Raw genomic sequence first — 19,141 nt, 5'->3', positions numbered from 1 at the left:
AAAAAAAAACCCAACAAAAAATGAAACATCACAGACAGGGAAAAAAGCATAAGAACAGCTGATTCTCATCAGAAACAACAGAGGCCAGAAGACAGTGAAACTACATATTTAAAGTGTTGAAAGAAAAAATAAGAGTGAAATAGACATTTTCAGTTAAAATTTGAATCTGTCACCTATATTACAAGGAATGCTATAGGATTTACAGGAAGGAAAAAGAATGCCACGAATGGTAAATAAGTGAATAAATATAAAAGCCCATGCTTTCTTTTCATAATTTACATAAAAGACAAATGACTGTTAAAAAAACACTGTAAGTTGGAGTATATAATATCTGTAAAAGTAAAATATACGACAATAGGACAAAGGAATGGATGTGTAAATGAAATCACACCGTTGTGACATTTGTGAAGCATGAAGTAAAACCCAGAAAGTGTCAGAGTGACATAAGAAAGGGTAAAGTAGAAAGAAAGCATGATGTGTCAGGTGAGAAATGTGAAGTATGAGGGGGTAAAATGTTGACTTTGATGAGCTGAGGGATGCATATTGTTAGACCTACAGCAACATCTTTTAAAAAAGATAATGAAAAGAGATATAGCTAAAAAGCCAATAGAGGCAACAAAATGAAACATGGAAATATTAACCCAAAATAAGGTAGGAAAGGAACATAGGAACAAAAGGAAAAAGGACAAACAAAACGGAAAACAAATAGCAAGATGGTAGACTTAACCATGACCATATAAATGTAAATGAAGGAAACACTCCAATTAAAGGCAGCAATTATCAGACTGGATTTTAAAAAAGCAAGATCTGTATTGTCTGCATTTTAAATATATTTTATAAATCTTGGTAAGAAGTTACTAACTCATTTGCACTCTGTAGCCATCTACAGCCATATACATACACTTTAATTTAAAAGACATAATTTTATCTCAGCAAGAAAAAATGTTATAGAAGGGTATTTTTCTTCCATGGGCAGTGGCTTGATACATTAGGTAAGTTTACTTTGTGGTCTGTGGGCTAGTGTCTCTATATATGCACAAGAACGTGCAGTGGGAGAGGGGGCATTTTCCTGTGTTCACCCAGTACACAGTATGCTACCATATTGTGACATGAGGATGAGGGCAGGAAAGAGGAGGGTACCAACACCATGTAAGGATAAGATCAACTGGAGGGCTACAGGAAATCTCAGGAGAATACTCTAAATTTTACCATTATTTCCAGCAAAAGTAAAGTAGACAGCAATCGATGCCTGGAATCTGTTTTTAATCATTGGACAGTAAAAATTGAGAAAATATAGATAAATTGGTTACCCCAAATACCCCCATTGATAATAAAAAGAGAAAATGAAAGCTGAGAGCTGTGGTGTAACTAGACTTCAGCACTTCAAGTAAGACTATAGTTGAGATCAGGAAAAGCCAATCTTTCTTGTAGAAGATGCAGTTATGTCAACCATTGGAGAAACTGAAGAGAGTTTCTCTATTCCATTTGAGCTTTACATAAATTCAGATGCAGTCAAGACTGGCCCTTCTCAGACTGAAAGGAAAAACTGGATAACTCAATGAAGAGGCTTAGGGACAGTAATATAAGGCACAAGTCTTCAGTAGATCAACTGATTAGGTTAAAACTAAATGCCTTCTAAAGATCCTAAGCAAGCAAAAGTGCATATTTACTTTCAACTGAGGAAAGAAAATATAGAATATTGTTACTTTTTTAAAAGCTGCTGTCAAACTGCACTGACCTGTAACATACAGTAACTTGCTGTTTGAACATCTCCAGTTCTATCAACATAACTCTCCATTAAGTCCACTCCATCTTTAGTAAGGCCTGTAAGCAAAATTCCTTCCAAATTTCCAGCCTCTTTCATTTCATTGGTCAACTTTTCGATGTACCTATTTAACTGGAAAATTTAAAGTGATTTTTCTAAAGCAATCTGTTTCACTATGTATTTTGTACTTCAAAACTACTACATTTTGAACAATTTCATTCCTAAGGGAAAACATTTTAAAACAAAAGACTTTACTAAAATATAAATATGTAACTAAGAAGTCTGCATCTATTACAAATTTCAAAGCAATATCCATAATCATTTAAAATATTTTAAAAAGGCATTTACTATGTTGATAATTAATCCATAAAAGAACTACAGATGGTTTATTATTTTAAAAAGAATTGTCCTCATTATTCTGCGAAGTTTTTGCTGTCTATCATAGTAGTATGTAACAGAATCACAAAATCTGGAGTTGGAAGGGAACTTTAAGATCATCAAGAATAACTTCCTTTAGGTCTTCCCTGACTTCAACCCACCCCAAACTCTTGCCAAGATTCCTCCATATTTCCCCAGCATTTTTCATTATTATAGTACTTAGCATATAGTATTACTAGTTGTTTATATGCATTTCCCCCTCACTATATACACAGCATAGGCATTTAGCATTGTTTAATGTAGTAAAAATGAGGAACCCTTTCATAGCATCACTAAGAGGTGAGTTTAACATCTTTACCTACTAACTAATCTTACCCTCCAAAGAAGAAATATACTAAAATATTGTCAGTATTCTAAACAAATAAATTTAGTTATGGTAGACATTTTCAAAATATTTTTATCTAATAAATTCGTACCATACTTTTTAGAAGAATTAGCTTATCAATCTCACACATATATAATTATAAAGACTAGTTTCTTACATAATTGTGACAGTACATATTAATTACTTCAAATGTGGAATTAAATCAGTTTTCACCTGAGTATCACTAAGGAATTTACAAGCAAATGCCACTCTGTCACGTACTGCAACTTTGTTTTCATACTGGAAAGAAGAGAAAAAGCAAGGAGTTACTTCTAGGCGCACTGGTTTTAAATTTTTGCAGAGACTGAATGTTTTATATAAATAAAATGAATATGTTTATTTCCAAATTTATTAATAAGTTATATTTATCTTGCGGAGCCATTAATTGCCTGAGATGCCTTTCTTGATGTAACTCTCAGGAAATTCAACAATAAGGTTTTGTCCTTGCAAAGTAAAAATTTACCTTTTAAACACTAGCCAAATTCAGTTTTTAAAAATCCAGGTCAGTCTTACATAACTCCAATATAAAACATAAGCAATGATGCACAGTATATGAAATTTAAGATGCCACATAATCTTTCCATCATAGAAATTAATTTTAGAGAACTAAGGAAATCTTTCCTTGGCTACTAAGTTAATCAGTAAGTCTAAGAAATTTGTGAATTGGCTACACCAGTACACAATTTAGAAGAATACCAATATACGTTTCCAAGTACAAAGTGACAAGTTTTAAAACATAAACAGACACATTCTTGTGGCTAAAGTTGTTATATAGGTGGTTTGTGGCAAAGATTTCAGAGGCATTATAATAACTAAAATTTTTGTAAACTCGTCAATATCATGAAACACTTTTGAAATATATTTACTACAAATGTAGGAAGGTACAATTAATTCTGTAATTTGTAAAAATAATTTAAGGGTGCAAAAAAGATCCAATTTCCATCGAAGTCATCCTATGAAAATTTTACTTTTTTAACCGTAGATCACTTCAGTTGATACCTGTATCTTAGCATATTTTTTCTATGATAAAATATGGTTTTGCCCTAAAGAGAGAACATATTTCATATAACTAGATTTAACTCTTAGATTCAGTTGCATATGTTACAAAATTTTGATCTGGAAAGAGTTATAAACATTATTCTGTCCCATTTTACATCTCGGGAAAGTAATACTCAAAAAAATTAACTGAATGGCTATGGTAAATGGGGCAGAGCAAGGAGTCAGGCCTGTATCTTCTGACTTCCCAATTCAGTACTTTTCACATTACTATTAACATTTTTTAAATAGAGCAACATTAATTATAATTATTTATACATAAAGTATAACTAAATACATACATGAAGCAGCTTGGAAATATGAACTTCGTACTCAAGATGACTGTTATCTAATAACTCAAATTTATGTATAGCAAAAGAAGGATACTGGGGCAGGGCATGGTGGCTCACATCTGTAATACCAGCACTTTGGGAGGCCAAGGCAGGTGGATCATTCAAGATCAGGAGTTCGAGACCAGAATTGATATTTCTGGCCAACATGAGGAAACCCCGTCTCTACTAAAAATACAAAAATTAGCCGGCATGGTGGTGCATGCCTGCAGTCTCAGCTACTTGGGAGGCTGAGGCACAAGAATCACTTAAACCCAGGAGGTGGAGGTTGCAGTGAGCTGCCATTGCACCTCTGCACTCCAGTATGGGTACAGAGCAAGACACTGTCTCAAAAACAACAACAACAACAACAAAAAAAAAAAAAAAAAGGGAAAGAAAAGTACTTATTATGGGTCACTTAACTTAAAATGCAGAAATTTAATATTTAAACAATATACATCTTTATCAATTCAGAAGTTAACAATCCACTTGTTTATCTAGTCTCTATCATTCTCTAACACTTCGTGAAAGTATTATTTTATCTCTCCAAGATACATTTAAAGTCTTCTGTTTAACAAAAAAGATTAAATACAGTTAAAAAATAAACAGTCTTAACATTATATGTATTAATTTGAATTGGTCAGAAAAAGTTCAATAGTAATTTATTAAAAGTAATAAAGTATATAAAGTGCAAAATACACATTTATTAAACACTTCATTAAGCTGCTCCAATAAAATACATATTTTTACAAATTCTTAGGGACTAATACTTAAATGACTTATTCAAGAAATGCATAATTGATAAGAAATGGTACAGTAGCAAATATAGAAATGAATTTCAGTGTAGAAAGTTCTTCCCATTGCTAGAAAGAAGCCAAGTAGTGCAAAGAAAGTTGTAGTACTATTGTTTAGCTTAAAACCCAATAGCTAAAACTGGTAAGCAAATCTCACTTCATTCTTTCTTTCCCCATTTTGTGATAAAGAACCTATTTGATAGTGTTATGATCACAGGTGGTTAAAACAGAAGAGAAAAAGAATAACACAAAGACCAAATAAAAAGCTGAAATAGTCCACTGTAAGTACTGTTATCATTCCTAACAGGAACCACAAAGACTAACTGGGACAAGATGTATGGCCACCTCCACCATAACTGATCAATAATCGTGAGTTGTTTTATTTAACAAACACACACACACACACACACACACACGTGCATGTGTGCACAGTGTATTTAAACAGAGAATATATTTTTATGTTTACACAGCTGTAGATTTCTACAGCTCAGTTCTTAAGCTAAAGGATAAAATCTTTATTCCTTCTATATCTTTAAATCATATTAAAACCATAAAAATCAAATCCAGTTTGGTATCAGTTAACTCACTCTAGGACGGGAATCACACTCAAGAAGAGCTGCTCAAAAAAAAAGCCCAAGATGCCTTATTTTAAATCACATATGCATCAAAATATAATATTTTAAGCAACAGACATTTGAAAATTTTAATAAAGTTAGATAAAAACTCCTATCTTAATTCAAAGGAAGATCTTAAAAAACAAGTTAGCTTACCAAAACTCCATCATAAGATCCTGTTTCACTTGTCAGAAATGCAAACATGACACACAAATACGGGTTGTTTAGTTGTAATCGCAGTGTGCTACACATTTCTCTCCAAAGGGAGTTCTTCTCATCCGTATAACCCGATAAAGCCATTGCTACCACATTGAGATTCAGATCTCCTGCATATTAAAAACAGCCAGCTAATCAAAGTGATCAAAAGCTTAATATCTCTTCTACATTTCTTAAACCATAAATAGAAATCAGAGGGTGACTTTTACCCTCAGAAAAATGAGCTCAGAGAATAAGGGTTTTGGGCTGCTCTGCCTATGGAGTAGCCATTCTTTTATTCCTTTACTTTCTTAATAAAGTTGCACTTTACTCTTGAAAAAAAAAAAGGGGGGGGGTTGGGTTTTGATTCAGACTGGAAAATTTGGCAAAGACAATAAGCAAAACATTTCTACCCTTATAAAACTCATGCCCATGTGTGCAAACTCTGTGCAGGAAAGCAGATCTTTTAATTTTCAAGTTCTCAATCCAGGCAGGGTCTTATATAAGTTATTCCTGTGTATGTTCCCATATATGTACGTTATTGCTTACTAAATGAAGAAAAGTGAAGTCATCCTACCAGAATCACTGTCAACTTTAACAAGTTTATTAATGTAAAGGTATTTCAAAAACACTTATAGTAAATATTGCATCTCAAGACTGCAATATTCAAAATCATTTTATTTTCCTATTCCTAAATATATAATGCAGATACTTATGTATATAAGTGTCAATGCAAAGTGCAGAAAGTAATATTTCAATACTTTAATTACAGTATTACACTTACAATTTTTCCAGGACAAAATGAACTATAAGAATTACCACAGAACTGCATTTAGACCCATTTGCAACAAAGCATTTGTTACCAATAGTCTTTTAAACATTTGTTCTTAGCAGTTTAGATGCATGCTGATAAGCTGCTAACTTTGCCTTCAGCAGGATGGCTGCCTAGTCTTCTAACCTAAGTTCAGCTTCAAAAGAAAAAACTGAATTTTCCTGTAACTTTCACTTTTAAGTATTTTCCACACTTATTATATAAGTTTTTTAAATCTATTTCTTGATTCTAATCTTTTTCTTTCTTTTCCAAATAAAGCAGTGTTTCCCACTTTATGTTCTTAACAGCTTTATATTCCTCATTTCTATAAACATTTTCCCAAGTTACTTTGGGCTTGCTTCCTTTGCCTAATACATTAGATTTAAGGTCTTTTAAAATAAAAATAAAAATAGCAAAGAAGTATCTTTGGATTTTGTATAGAACAATTTACTTCTAAATGGAAAAGAATGTTTGACTCAGAGAAGTCTTCTCTTCAGTCCTTAAAATCACTGGAAAGATACATTTTCCCTATTGTTAGTATGGGTGTTTAAATCGACCACCAAATTTTCCAGGTACACAAGATAGGAAAGTATCACCCTTTCAAGTTATAGCAAAATTATAATTAGAAATGGCTTTAAATATCAATTCTTTTTTCCATCATCACCTATTTTCTATCTCACTCTTAAATGAGGAAGACTTTTGTTAGAGCAAAGGTGAAGGAAAAGATGCCAATCTGAGCAAAACATTAACTTTTTTAACTTTTAGACTACAAAAAAAATTACAGTGAATTTCATGTTTTTCGCTATGCTACAGCTAAACTATAATGGTTTCAAAATGGACCAGCAAGTAAGGATTCAGCATTCTGAATATTCAAAAATTATTTTTTAGGTGTACTAAAGACCAATAGCTATATATATTTTAGTTATTTCCAAGTGAAATATTCCTGATAAGAAAAAAACCTCTGAGGTTTTGTATTAGGATTTGTTTTTCTGAGGATCCTCTGGCAAAATGCCAGAGTAAAAAAACCTTACCTTATTTCTTTCTTTTTAAAAAATACTAAATGAAAACTGTATTTTAATCGCCAGACTCAAGAAGCATTTTTGAAGATCAAAGTATGCTTTTTATAAGAATTTGTATTAGCCTAAATAAAAGTGTCATTCAGAGTTTCTTAAAGGTCAAACAATAACCATCCCAAAGAAAGTATAAACTAAAACACTCAAATATGGATCATAAAAATACTTGTAGGCTAAAGTAGTCCTAATCTTTAAGGAAATATATTTTTAAAAATGTTATGTGAACTATCTTTAAGAGAAAACATTGAAAATGAACACACTTGAGCACTCCTTATATTATACTAACATTTAAGACACATCTTTTTTACAGCCCTAAACCAAGGCATAAGAGATGAGCTAAGTATTTACTGTTATAGATATACTGCTGTGTTAATTTTCTCCTCCAACAAAAATTAAATGAAAATTTTAAGTGATTAGATATTTGAAAATTATTAGCCTCTTTTCTTTAAAAGATTCTATGAACTGCTAACATCTTAGATTATAACTAATATCTTAGTTTATAACCTAATACCTTTTTCGGAAGATGCCCCTTCATTCAGGATTTGGATTGCTCGGCGAATATCCAAGTTGAACAATGCCACAGCAGCAGCTCTTTCCCATTCCCCTTCTTGTACAAGGGAGTTCAAAAATGGCCCCACGTCTACATCCGTTCCTTTCTTTATCCACCCACAAAGCTGTAAAGCTAAGAGTCTCTCTTCATTTAAATTTTGAATATCACTTTGCTTATCCAACCCACTCCAATTATGTCTGCTGCTTTCCACCATTCCTAAAAACAGAAAACATTTTTATATTGTTTTATTTCAAAATATATTTGGAAAATAAGTCAGTTTTACAGAGAACTATGTTGACACATTTAGAATATTTAACTTCTCGGCCATAATTTTATGATAGTGTAAATATGAAATATGCCACAAATACAACATATTTTGCATGTTTTTAAGTACAGTAGCTCCTTGAGTTAGCAAAGAACTACTGAAATAAGAGCAAATGCTCAGATGGACTAAACTGAGTTACTGCCTGGCCACCTAATCTAAAATAGATATACCTGTTATTATCTAACTCACCACCCATTGTTTCCTCTATTTCCTTTAGCACTTAATATGTGCTCCCATTTGTTAATTTATTTTTCAGTCTTATCTCTTCTCCCAGTAGCACATAAGCTCCAAAAGGGCAGGTGTCTTGTCTGTTTTATTCACAAGGTATCCCTACTGTCTGAAATCCAGTAGAAGTGATCTTGCTTTCTTCCTTCTCTCTCTGTACATTAAAAAACAAGATTACAGACTTCAAAGTACTTTGAAAGTTTAAGGTAAGTAATAACTTTAAAATATAATGGGACTAACTTGAGGGCTATTTTTCCCCTTACTAAATCAGAAAACTTCATTTCTCATTCTTTTTTCAGAACAAACCCTTGCCTTCACGTAGCATTATTTATACTGCAATCAAGGCAGTTGATCCTAATGACATGGTAATTTCACTTAGGATGATACTTAGTGCCAAAGTCAAAACGAATAAAGATGACACTTAAGAACTATAATAACAAATTCTTAAATGTTCTAGAAAGTTTTACCACCAAAATTGTCATTATATAATTATGTTTTTTAACAAAAAGGATTTTCAGAATAAACTAAATTATGAATTAGGCAACATGAATGTCCAACATTACCAACTTTTTATTTTTTGTAGTAATTTACCTTTGTAATTTACAGTAATTATATATTTATATATTTACATATAATACTGCAATTATACATTTGTAAATAACTAGATCAACAGCAGATAGTTTCTAGAATTCCTCATTCAACCTGTTGGTTGTAGGCAGAACTGTTAAAAACGGCTGCATTCCTGTCCTGGCCCGCCCTCCCGCCCCGCCAACCACACTCTTGTGTAAACCCCTCCCCTTGCGTACAGGTAGAATCTGTAACTTGTCTCGAGATAACAGAATACAGCAGAGGTGAAAGCATTTTGCAGATATAATTAAGGCCCTTACTCACTTCACTGAGTGAATCAAGGGAAGATTATCCTGTGTGGGCCTGACCTAATTAAGTAAGTCCTTTGAGGTAAGAGAGAAGCAGCAGGAGACAGATCTCCTGCTGATGATCTTGAAGATGTAAAGGCTGCTGTGCTCTGAGAGGGTCTGTGAGAAGGCCACGGGGCAAGGAACTGTGAATAGCCTCTAAGGAGCTGAGAGCAACCTCTGGCCATTAGCCCGCAAGAAAATGGCTACCTCAGTCCTACAGTTGCAAGGAACTGAATTCTGCCAACAACTCCACGAACCTGGAAGAGCACTCCGACCTCTAAAAATAAATACAACTTGGCTGATGCCTTCTGGTTAGCCTTTTTGAGACTCTCCACAGAGGACCCAGCTAAGGTGTGCCCAGACTCCTGACCCACGGAAATGACGAGATAGTAAATGAATGAAAATACACTACCAAAGTTAATTTAGCTATAGTCATTCTGGTCAAGGAATTAAAGGCATAAACAAACACAAGCAAAAATAAGAAAATATTAAAAACTTAATTGTCATTTGCAAGTTAAATTACACATATAAAATTTTTCTTTTCTTTTTTTGAGATGGAGTCTTGCTCTGTCACCCAGGCTGGAGTGCAATGGCACACCATCTCAGCTCACTGCAACCTCCGCCTCCCAGGTTCAAGCGATTCTCCTGCCTCAACAGGTGCACACCACCACACCCGGCTAATTTTTGTATTTTTAGCAGAGACCAGGTTTCGCCATGTTGGCCAGGCTGGTCTCGAAGTCCTGACCTCAGGTGATCCACCCACCTCAGCCTCCCAAAGTGCTGGGATTACAGGCATGAGCCACCGTGCCCAGCCTATTTTTACTCTTTTCAAGTATTCAGACTAAATGATTTTTAAGAAAAATTTTAGGCTGGGCACCGTGGCTCATGCCTGTAATCCCAGCACTTTGGGAGGACGAGGTGGGCGGATCACCTGAGGTCGGGAATTCGAGAATAGCCCGGCCAACATGGCGAAACCCGGTCTCTACCAAAAATACAAAAATTAGCCGGGTGTGGTGGTGTGCACCTGTAGTCCCAGCTTCTCGGGAGGCTGAGGCAGGAGAATCACTTAAACCTGGGAGGCAGAGGTTGCAGTGAGCCGAGATTGCACCAGCCTGGGTGACAGAGTGAGATTCTGTCTCTTTAACAAAAAAAAAAAAAAAAAAAAAAGGTAAAATAGTACCTAGTCAAAGGTCTAAACTCTCTTTTATACCTAACTCATACTTTTAAAAACCTTGTGTGATTATCTGATTTTAGGCTGTGGCAAGTCTAAAATATTATGCATGTTAGTACATATTTTAAATTATATCCGATTGCTTTATGAAAAAGTTTCAAGATGTGTTATTTGTAAAATTTTGGAAATACAAAAAATAGTTAAATAATTCCACTTGAAGTTACTTATTTTTACCCTGACTATTGGAAACTATTGCCAATTCAGGTCAAGGAGTTAAGAGGAAACTTCCAAAAAGTTTTCTTACTTTAACAGCACTTCCTACCCACTAAAAAGAAGCAGCATGCTACTTTATTTGCAACCATGAGGGGAGTCAGCCCAAAGACAAAATCACTTTTAGCTTATGAAAGTGGATTTTTAAGGACTATAATGTGAAAACTTTTAATGATTAATGATAAAAGTTAATAAAACACTTATTAAAAAAATTAAAACATTCACTCTAAATAACAAATTTAAATTGTCAGGGCAGAATGCAGTCATTTAATTTCAGGTAGAGGCTGAGATGTATTATAAGGTGTGTATTTTCATATCTCTCCTATAAATTTTGGATTTAAAGCTGGTATTCAGTGATAATACAATTTTAAAACAGGTGAGCAAAAATCAGCAATTTATTTTTCAAATGGTTCCTTACAGCTTAATAATATAATAATATTCTAATTTCTTAAAGAGTTTTTATTTCATAGAAATCATGTCATGGAACAGAATAGAGAACAATCCAGTCATGAGTTGATTAACAGTAGGGATACCTTCTGAGAAATGTGTCATTAGGCAATTTCGTTGTTGTATGAACATCACAGTGTACTTACACAAACCTAGATGGCATAGCCCACTACACACCTGGGCTACATGGGCCTGTTGCTCCTAGGCTATAAAGCAAGCTTGTCTAACCCACAGTCCAGGACAGCTCTGAATGCAGCCCAACACAAATTTGTAAACTTTCTTAAAACATTATGAGATTTTGGGGGGATTTTTTAAGAACTTTTTTATTTTTTAGCTCATCAGCTATCGTTAGTGTATTTTATGTGTGGCCCAAGACAATTCTTCCATTGTGGCCCAGGGAAGACAAGATTGGACACCTCTGCTTTATAGCAAGTTACTGTACTGAATACTGCAGGCAACTCTAACACAATGGTAAGTATTTGAGTACCTAAACACAGAAAAGGTAAAGTTAAAATACAGTATTAAATCTTATGGGGCCATCATTATATATGCAGTCGATTGTTAACAGAAACGTCATTATGCAGTAGATGACTGAAAATGAATTCAAAGAGGTCACTGCTAGGAGGTGGAAATATTAATATGTCCTGCATGTTAAGAACATGGTTATTGTATCACATATTTTTTCTGCTTAGAGATCTTTTTATTGATAACTATGCTACAGTTATCAGAATTATCAAATAAGCAATATGATGTCAGCATGGGTTTTAACTTATGAGTTTAACATACATATAAATTTTTAATTTATCTCTGAAAACGAAGTAAAATATATTTATGCATGTTATGTAACACTAAAGTAACAAAATTTTATCTCCTAAATTTGAGACTGTCCTATACATAAATAACAGAAAACGTTTTACTGATGGCTGCAAGGAAAACAAGTTTATTTAAACATTAAAAATCAGGATTTAGGCCAGGCACGACGGCTCATGCCTGTAATCCCAGCACTTTGGGAGACTGAGGCAGGCAGATCACTTGAGGTTAGGAGTTTGAGACCAGCCCGGCCAATGTGGCAAAACCCTGTCTCTACAAAAAATACAAAAATTAGCCAGGTGTAATGGCATGCGTCTGTAATCCCAGCTACTCAGGAGGCTGAGGCACGAAAATCACTTGAACCCAGGAGGTGGAAGTTGCAGTGAGCCAAGATTGTGTCACTGCCCTCCAGCCTGGGTGACAGAGAGAGAGACTCTGTCTCCAAAAAAAAAAAAAAATTAGGATTTAAACATTTCTTTCAAATCAGCAATCAGACACTATGCTCTTTGTAGCTACTAATTTGTTTCATTTTAATATCTATGTAGTAACTAAGCAATACAATTATCCAGTTTATAAGAAATCCTAGCTATTTTGCCCCTTGAAGTCATTTTGCATAGACAAATTCTCAGTTCTCTAGATTAGATTTTACCTTTTTGTTTGTTTGTTTTAAAAAAAAGAGAGACAGGGTCTCTATGTAACCCAGACTGGTTTCAAACTCCTGGGCCCAAGCGATCCTCCTACCTCAACCTCCTGAGTAGCCGGAACTGTAGAGTTTACTCTTTAAGCATGAAAAATATTATTTTCATGATGGATTAAAGCAGGCCAATATTTTTTATACAACTTTCTGCCATCTTAAAAGGAAGGAATTATACCTACTAATAACACTGTGAACTTGCTATACAGGTCTGTAGAAGAGATTCCCTCAGAGCATGCATTCTTCTCATCCTGGTTGATCTAAGCACTTAGCCCATTCAATAAACTAGCCTCTCAGTTCCTTTGCTTCCTTATCTCCAGTGGTCTACACCTCCAAGACTTTAGCTACTCCTTTCACAGCCACACTTGAAACTGTCCTCCTCCAAAAGACCTACTTTCTAACCACAACCACGTAGCCTTCCAAAAATCTCACTTCCTTATATTTTTCACAACCTCGCAGTGTCTTCACCACTATTATTTCTACTTATCAGTCTTATCCTGTCTTCATTTTCATCTCTATCCAAATAAGATCCCAAGGGTCAAGTGAATCACTCTCTTGCCAATATATTTAATTATCTTGCCCTACTGACTTTTATTCTGCCTTCTGGTAAAATAATGTTACCCAGTAATCCTCCCATATTTCTCAAGAGAGCTCTCTCTCCTCTTCTCCATATCCTCTTCCTACAACCTCTCTGCTCCTTCTCAACAGGAGCCATAAAATGGGAAATCCCTCAGCCTCTGGTTATTGAAACTTAAACATCCTGCATACAGCATCCTTTTCCCCTTTCCTCTGGCAAATGTGGAGGTGTGCACCCTTGTATCTAAAGCTAAAGAAACCTGTGCTCTGGATCCCATTCCCTCCCATTTCTAGGAACTTCACTTCACTCCCTTCTCTCTGCATCTTTAACCTCTTTCTATGGGCTTCCTTCAATTAGCATTTAACATGTTTAAATTAATCCCATGTTGAAAACAGAAATAAAGCAACACAAAGCTCCCGGCTCCAGATTTGTCTCCTCCTACTGGGTATCTTTTTGTCCTCCTTTATATAGTCAAATTCCTTGAAAAAAGTATAATTGATTACTTCATTTCCTCAACCCACTCTGAATTTCTAACATAACTGCAATTTGCTATCCATACCGCCAGTGAAAGACCTTCTCCTAGTCCTAAATTCAGTGAGTCCTTTTTAGTTCTTATTTGGCTGGATCTGAAGCATGGAGCACCGGACAACTGACCTCTCTTCCACATGAATGTATACTAGGTTGGTATAAAAGTGATTGCGGTTTTTGTCATATAGATCTTTCTCCTACATCTCTCGACAATCTGCCTCAGTCTCCTTTAAGCCATCTCTTTCTTACTCCAAACAATTCCATTTACTCTATCAAATATCATTTATTTCTGACATACATTATATTCCTCCCCTGGGCTTTGAACTGATATCCTATTGCCCAATGGACATCTCTACCTAAGCATCTTGATTTCAACTTGCTCCAAAATAAACCCAAATACTCTTCCTGTGTTATTCCTAATTAACATACTTAAAATTAACTAGTTTCCCAAACTAAATATATGTGTGCTACCTTTGACTTTTCCATCTTCTCCACCCCTTTATCTAATTAATCATTAAATTTTGTCCTATTCTCTAATGTATCCACATTTCTCTAGCTCCTCTGCTACTAACCTTGGTAAGGATAGCATCACGTCTTGCCTCCTTGCAGCAGGCTTCTATCTGATATCCCTACTATCAATCTTGATCCTTTTAAAACACAAATCTGTCACAAATCCATCTGTTTCCCCGTCTTACAAGATGAATCTCCCTAAATTCTTAACATGATTTCTAAGTCTTTCTTGAGTTAGCCCATTGCTTACCTTTCTAGCCTCCATTCTTTCCTCACTTCCCCTCTCATGCTCTGTTTCAGCCATAATAATGTGCTATGCTCTCTACCCTCTGGGTCCACTGCACATGCTGCTCCCTGTCTGGACCTTGTCTTTAACTGTACCTCCTCTGAGAAACCTCTAATCCCTGCAACCAGATTAGGAGTCCTTCCTGTAATTAACTGTCTGTTCTTCCCTGTGTTATAACTGCCAGCTTACTTGTCTACATTCTAAACTAGAATATAAACTCCTCAAGAGCAGGGATGACACTGATCCTGCTCAATCTCCATGAGGGAAGAGATTTATGTATCTTCTTGAGAGTTATGTCTCTAGTTCCTAGGATAACTCCTGGCATATAGTATGCATGTAATAAATACTTACTGAATGAATGAGCTTACTTTATATTGTAGTTGTAAAAATTAAAGTAACATGGGAAAAGCAACTAATTCATAGCAAGCACTTATATATATACTATTTGTTACCAAAATTAAAATTTAGCTGTATGCTCTAATAAACTTGTGTATTAGGTTACTGTGGACAAGATGGCTCAATGTGTTGACTTACCATGTGTTGATTATTAGAGATACAATTAGAGGAAAAGGTATGGCCAAATAAAACAGAAGACTGAAATCTAAGAGTGGCATATTTGACAGTATTTCTCTACTTTTCACCTTTGGGTAGTAGAAACAAAAATATCTATACCAAACAAAACAAAAAGCTGAAAACCTAGCAATGAGAGAATGGTGAATGAGGAAATCTTTCCAACAGTAGTGTTTCTTTAGTCTGGGTAGAGACTATTTTGACACAGGGGTGGGATACTCAGTTTGTCTCTAGTGCACCAGAAACATAAACATATTACATTTTCCCCTTTTGCTTTTCCTCAGATGCTGGCTTTTCCTTAAAATATATCAAAATACAAAAAACACAATAACCAACCTCTAAATAATTGAGTGCAGTGTGGCCTGATGTACTATATAGCTAAAACACTATGAATTCTATAAACTTGGTGTTTAATTCTTTGTAGCAATAGGCAATGGCTCTAAAATCATGAACCATGGTACCAGGTTCATTTGTGGGAGTAAAACAGTATGTGTGCCCTTTTACCTATGTTAATAAAAACAGCAGCTTCTAACTAAACTTATTCATTTTACTATTTATAATAAAGGTTACTTTTTTTGGTGGAGGGCTAATACAAAAACAATAAAATCAAACTGATCAGTAAGTAGTCTACTGCATCTTTCAGTAAAGTGAACCAAAGTAATTTGAAAGACCTTAAAAAAACACTATAATGTAACAGTTTAATTAAAACACTTAACCAACTCTAAAATATTTTATTATTTTGTATTTTGTTTGTATGGTATTGATACAAGCTCCGTAAAAAATCAAATTGGATTTACTACTTCTATTACTGCTCTTTGACTAAATAATGTTAACTACTTTTCTAACAGCTTGACTTGGGCCCAAATTTGACTTACCAAAAGCTAGAGAACGAATCCTAGATCACAGAGATACAGGGTGAGCATCCCAAATCTGAAAACTGAAATCCAAAAGGCTTCAAAATCCGAAACTTTCTAAGTGCTGAGATGATATTCAAAGGAAATGCTCATCGGAGCATTTTGGATTTCAGAATAGGGATGGTCAATCTCTAAGTATATAACGCAAATATTTCAAAATCTGAAAATATCTGAAACATTTTTGGTCCCAAGCCATTTTGGATAAGGTATACTCAACCTGCAATTCTAATATAACCCATTATTCAATTCCAGTAAAAGAATAGGAACAACTGTTTAAAGCAGTCAGAAAAAAAAAAAAGCTTGGTTTTTGTCACTTTTATTCTTTAATAGTTTACCATACCAATTTTCAATCCTACATTAACTCACACGTTAATTAATTCATTCACTAATTAACCAAGGACTATATCGGGTGTAATTCCTCCAGGTTAGGCCATATTTCATATCATACTCCTTGCTGTTAGATGGCTCAATGAAAGTATTTGAGGAGCAAAATAAAAAGGGATCTCCTTCAATTAGAGATCTTTTTAGTTTTTAAGAAGCAAAATGTTGTGATAAAACCTGAACTAACAATCAGTAATCTATAAATTGTCTAGTGTAAAACCTCTCAAAGTGGGTTTTCAAAAAAATAACATTGAATAAATGTGTGAATAGATTTAAGAAGATCAACATCACTTCAGAGAATTAAGACTCCCTGCAAAAAGGGTTTTGGATATAAATACAAGTATGCATTTAACTCAACAATACACTGAAATATCCAATCAGAAAACAAAAAAAAATTATGTACATGTTCCTGAAATAACTAGGTAATTTCTGCCAAGTGACAGGGGGCAAAATAAAAGTACAAAAGTTATAAACATATTGGAGAAAATGAAATAGAATTTTCTTACCCAATGATGACTTTACAATTGATTTAATTCCTGCATAAACCAATGATCCTTTGTTGCCTGGAGATTTCTGATCCATATCTTCTGTGTATTGCTTCATAAGTATTTAAATGCATAGGAAATACTAGTGATGCATGACAATATATTTCAAAGCTAAATTTATTTTGATTTGGAGCCAATTCATAATAAGTATCAGTGTAAATAAGGTGGTTCGACTCTATTGCAGAGATACACTTTTCTTCCTCCTACACAATCTACAAAGCAGTATTTCAAGTTCGAAAGTTTAGAACAATTTTACTTTATAATGTTAGTATTATGTAACTTGTATTTGTATATAAAACATTCAGCATATTTACAGACTGACCTTTTGGCAAACTTCAGGAACATTTCTACCTGATTCACCTCACAAAATTCACAATGAAAAGGATATAGTGCAGAGTATACCAGAGTGACTTGAGCTGTGGATCTTCATTTCCAGCTAAAATGTGGTTCCTCCACACCTGCTCTGTATCAAGTCCATACCTTGATAAAGCCCGAAGACGCATCTTCGTTGCTATATCTTTTTCTAAAGAATTATCATTTTCTTCTTCCGTACATTCATATAAATGACGACCACAAGCCCACATTAAAGATGTAATTGGGCTCCAGGCAAGAGATATCCTTTCAAAAACAGTGAAGTCTGACATTGTTCGGTTGGGAGTTACAACTATCATTCGATTTTGACTTGTTGGATGCCATGCAAAGGAAGCAATGTAATTGTCACAAGGTTGCACACTTCTTTCAATTATTGTGGGTTCAGTTTCATCCCCAATGGGAGTGGGTGTATGCTGCATATCATACAATCTAATAATATTACTATCCCTTGTTAAAGTGGCAAGTAGACCAGTCCTAGTGGGACACCATGCTACTTTTGTTAAGGGTTTTGGTTGCTCAGTCAATGTCAAAACTGGCTTCTCAAATTTTCTAAGATCCCATATTGCAACCTGACCTTCATAGAAGGAAGCAACACGATCGTGGAAATATGGGTCTACCGTCACACCCTGAACAGCTTTTGTATTTACGAACATCTTTTGGCTTGTGTTCCGAAGATCAAATATAGCTAGGTTACGATGCATACCAGCAAGGAGAAGTTTCTGGTCTCGTGGAAGCCAACAAAGAGAAAGACAAGCATCATTCTGTCCTAACTCATAAAGTGGTTTTGTTACTAATAATGTTGTTTCAGTTTCACCTGCTGAAAGTTTCACTTTTTCCATGGGAACTATATCAGGAGTATATTTGCTGCATATATCCCATATTAGCACTGAAAAGTCAGCTCTGTGCTTATCTAAACCAGCAGCTAGCCAGTTACTATCCAGTGGATTCCAGGCAAGGGTATTACATTGTCGTGCATGTTTTGGAACAAACTCTTTTCCTATCAAATCTTTGAACTTTGAGTTATGATCTTGACCAAGGCTTGTAAGTACAACTCGACCATTTGCTTGTCCAACTGCCAGCAGACATTCAGGATCATAATTAAGATACCAGGCAACACATTTCATATAGGGTGTATCTGAATTTATTGACAGTAATGTAGCTGCAGAGTCTTCAGATAAACGTAAAGATCCAGCTTTGAGTTCTGAATTCACAGTAGATTCCACGTGATAAAGACTTAGTTCTGAGTCACACACAACAAATCTATCAACCTGGTGTGGTGCCCATAAAATATCAGGTTTGGTACCGCTCATGTTTACTGATGTGATCAAAGAAAGGGTCCACTCAGGTCCATTCACTGAAAATGTTTAAAAATAAAAAGTTTTAAAATATCAACAAAATATAATTCTTACGTTGAATAAACTATTCAGAAAGTCAGAAAATTCTCTATTCAAGAACCCTCTTTTTCAATATATTTGTATTTCTTCTCTCTATCTGCTATGAATTCAAGAAAATATTTATTGGAAAAAAAGGAGAAAGAACCACTACTTCCAATAAAATGAGCTGGTAGGAATCTGAGAATCCCATCCTGGCTATATTTCCCATGATCAATTATCTTAATTGCACTGTTACTA

At 34.6% G+C, this 19,141-nt stretch overlaps 1 protein-coding gene across 8 annotated transcripts in view; it reads right to left on the bottom strand.

Annotated features, from left to right (window-relative positions):
- The window catches only part of MIOS (meiosis regulator for oocyte development), a 40,721-nt gene that overhangs the window by 16,236 nt on the left and 5,344 nt on the right, over positions 1-19,141 (bottom strand). For 5 of the 8 annotated variants that reach the window (XM_019031722.4, XM_019031721.4, XM_019031723.4 and 2 more), the window contains 6 exons: positions 17,527-18,864; positions 17,100-17,198; positions 7,930-8,184; positions 5,496-5,665; positions 2,742-2,807; positions 1,739-1,897 (listed from right to left, as the gene is read on the bottom strand). In XM_019031722.4, coding sequence (XP_018887267.1) covers positions 1,739-1,897; positions 2,742-2,807; positions 5,496-5,665; positions 7,930-8,184; positions 17,100-17,198; positions 17,527-18,820 — 2,043 coding nt within the window. In that variant the 5' untranslated portion in view covers positions 18,821-18,864. The remainder of the gene's footprint in view (positions 1-1,738; positions 1,898-2,741; positions 2,808-5,495; positions 5,666-7,929; positions 8,185-17,099; positions 17,199-17,526; positions 18,865-19,141) is intronic. The other 3 variants (XM_063708383.1, XM_055347903.2, XM_063708384.1) reach the window with 1 other exon arrangement.

Source organism: Gorilla gorilla, chromosome 6 (assembly GCF_029281585.2).
Source record: "Gorilla gorilla gorilla isolate KB3781 chromosome 6, NHGRI_mGorGor1-v2.1_pri, whole genome shotgun sequence".
Lineage (NCBI taxonomy): Eukaryota > Metazoa > Chordata > Mammalia > Primates > Hominidae > Gorilla > Gorilla gorilla.
Note: the sequence above shows the minus strand (reverse complement) of the source record. Positions and strands in the feature narration are given on the sequence as shown.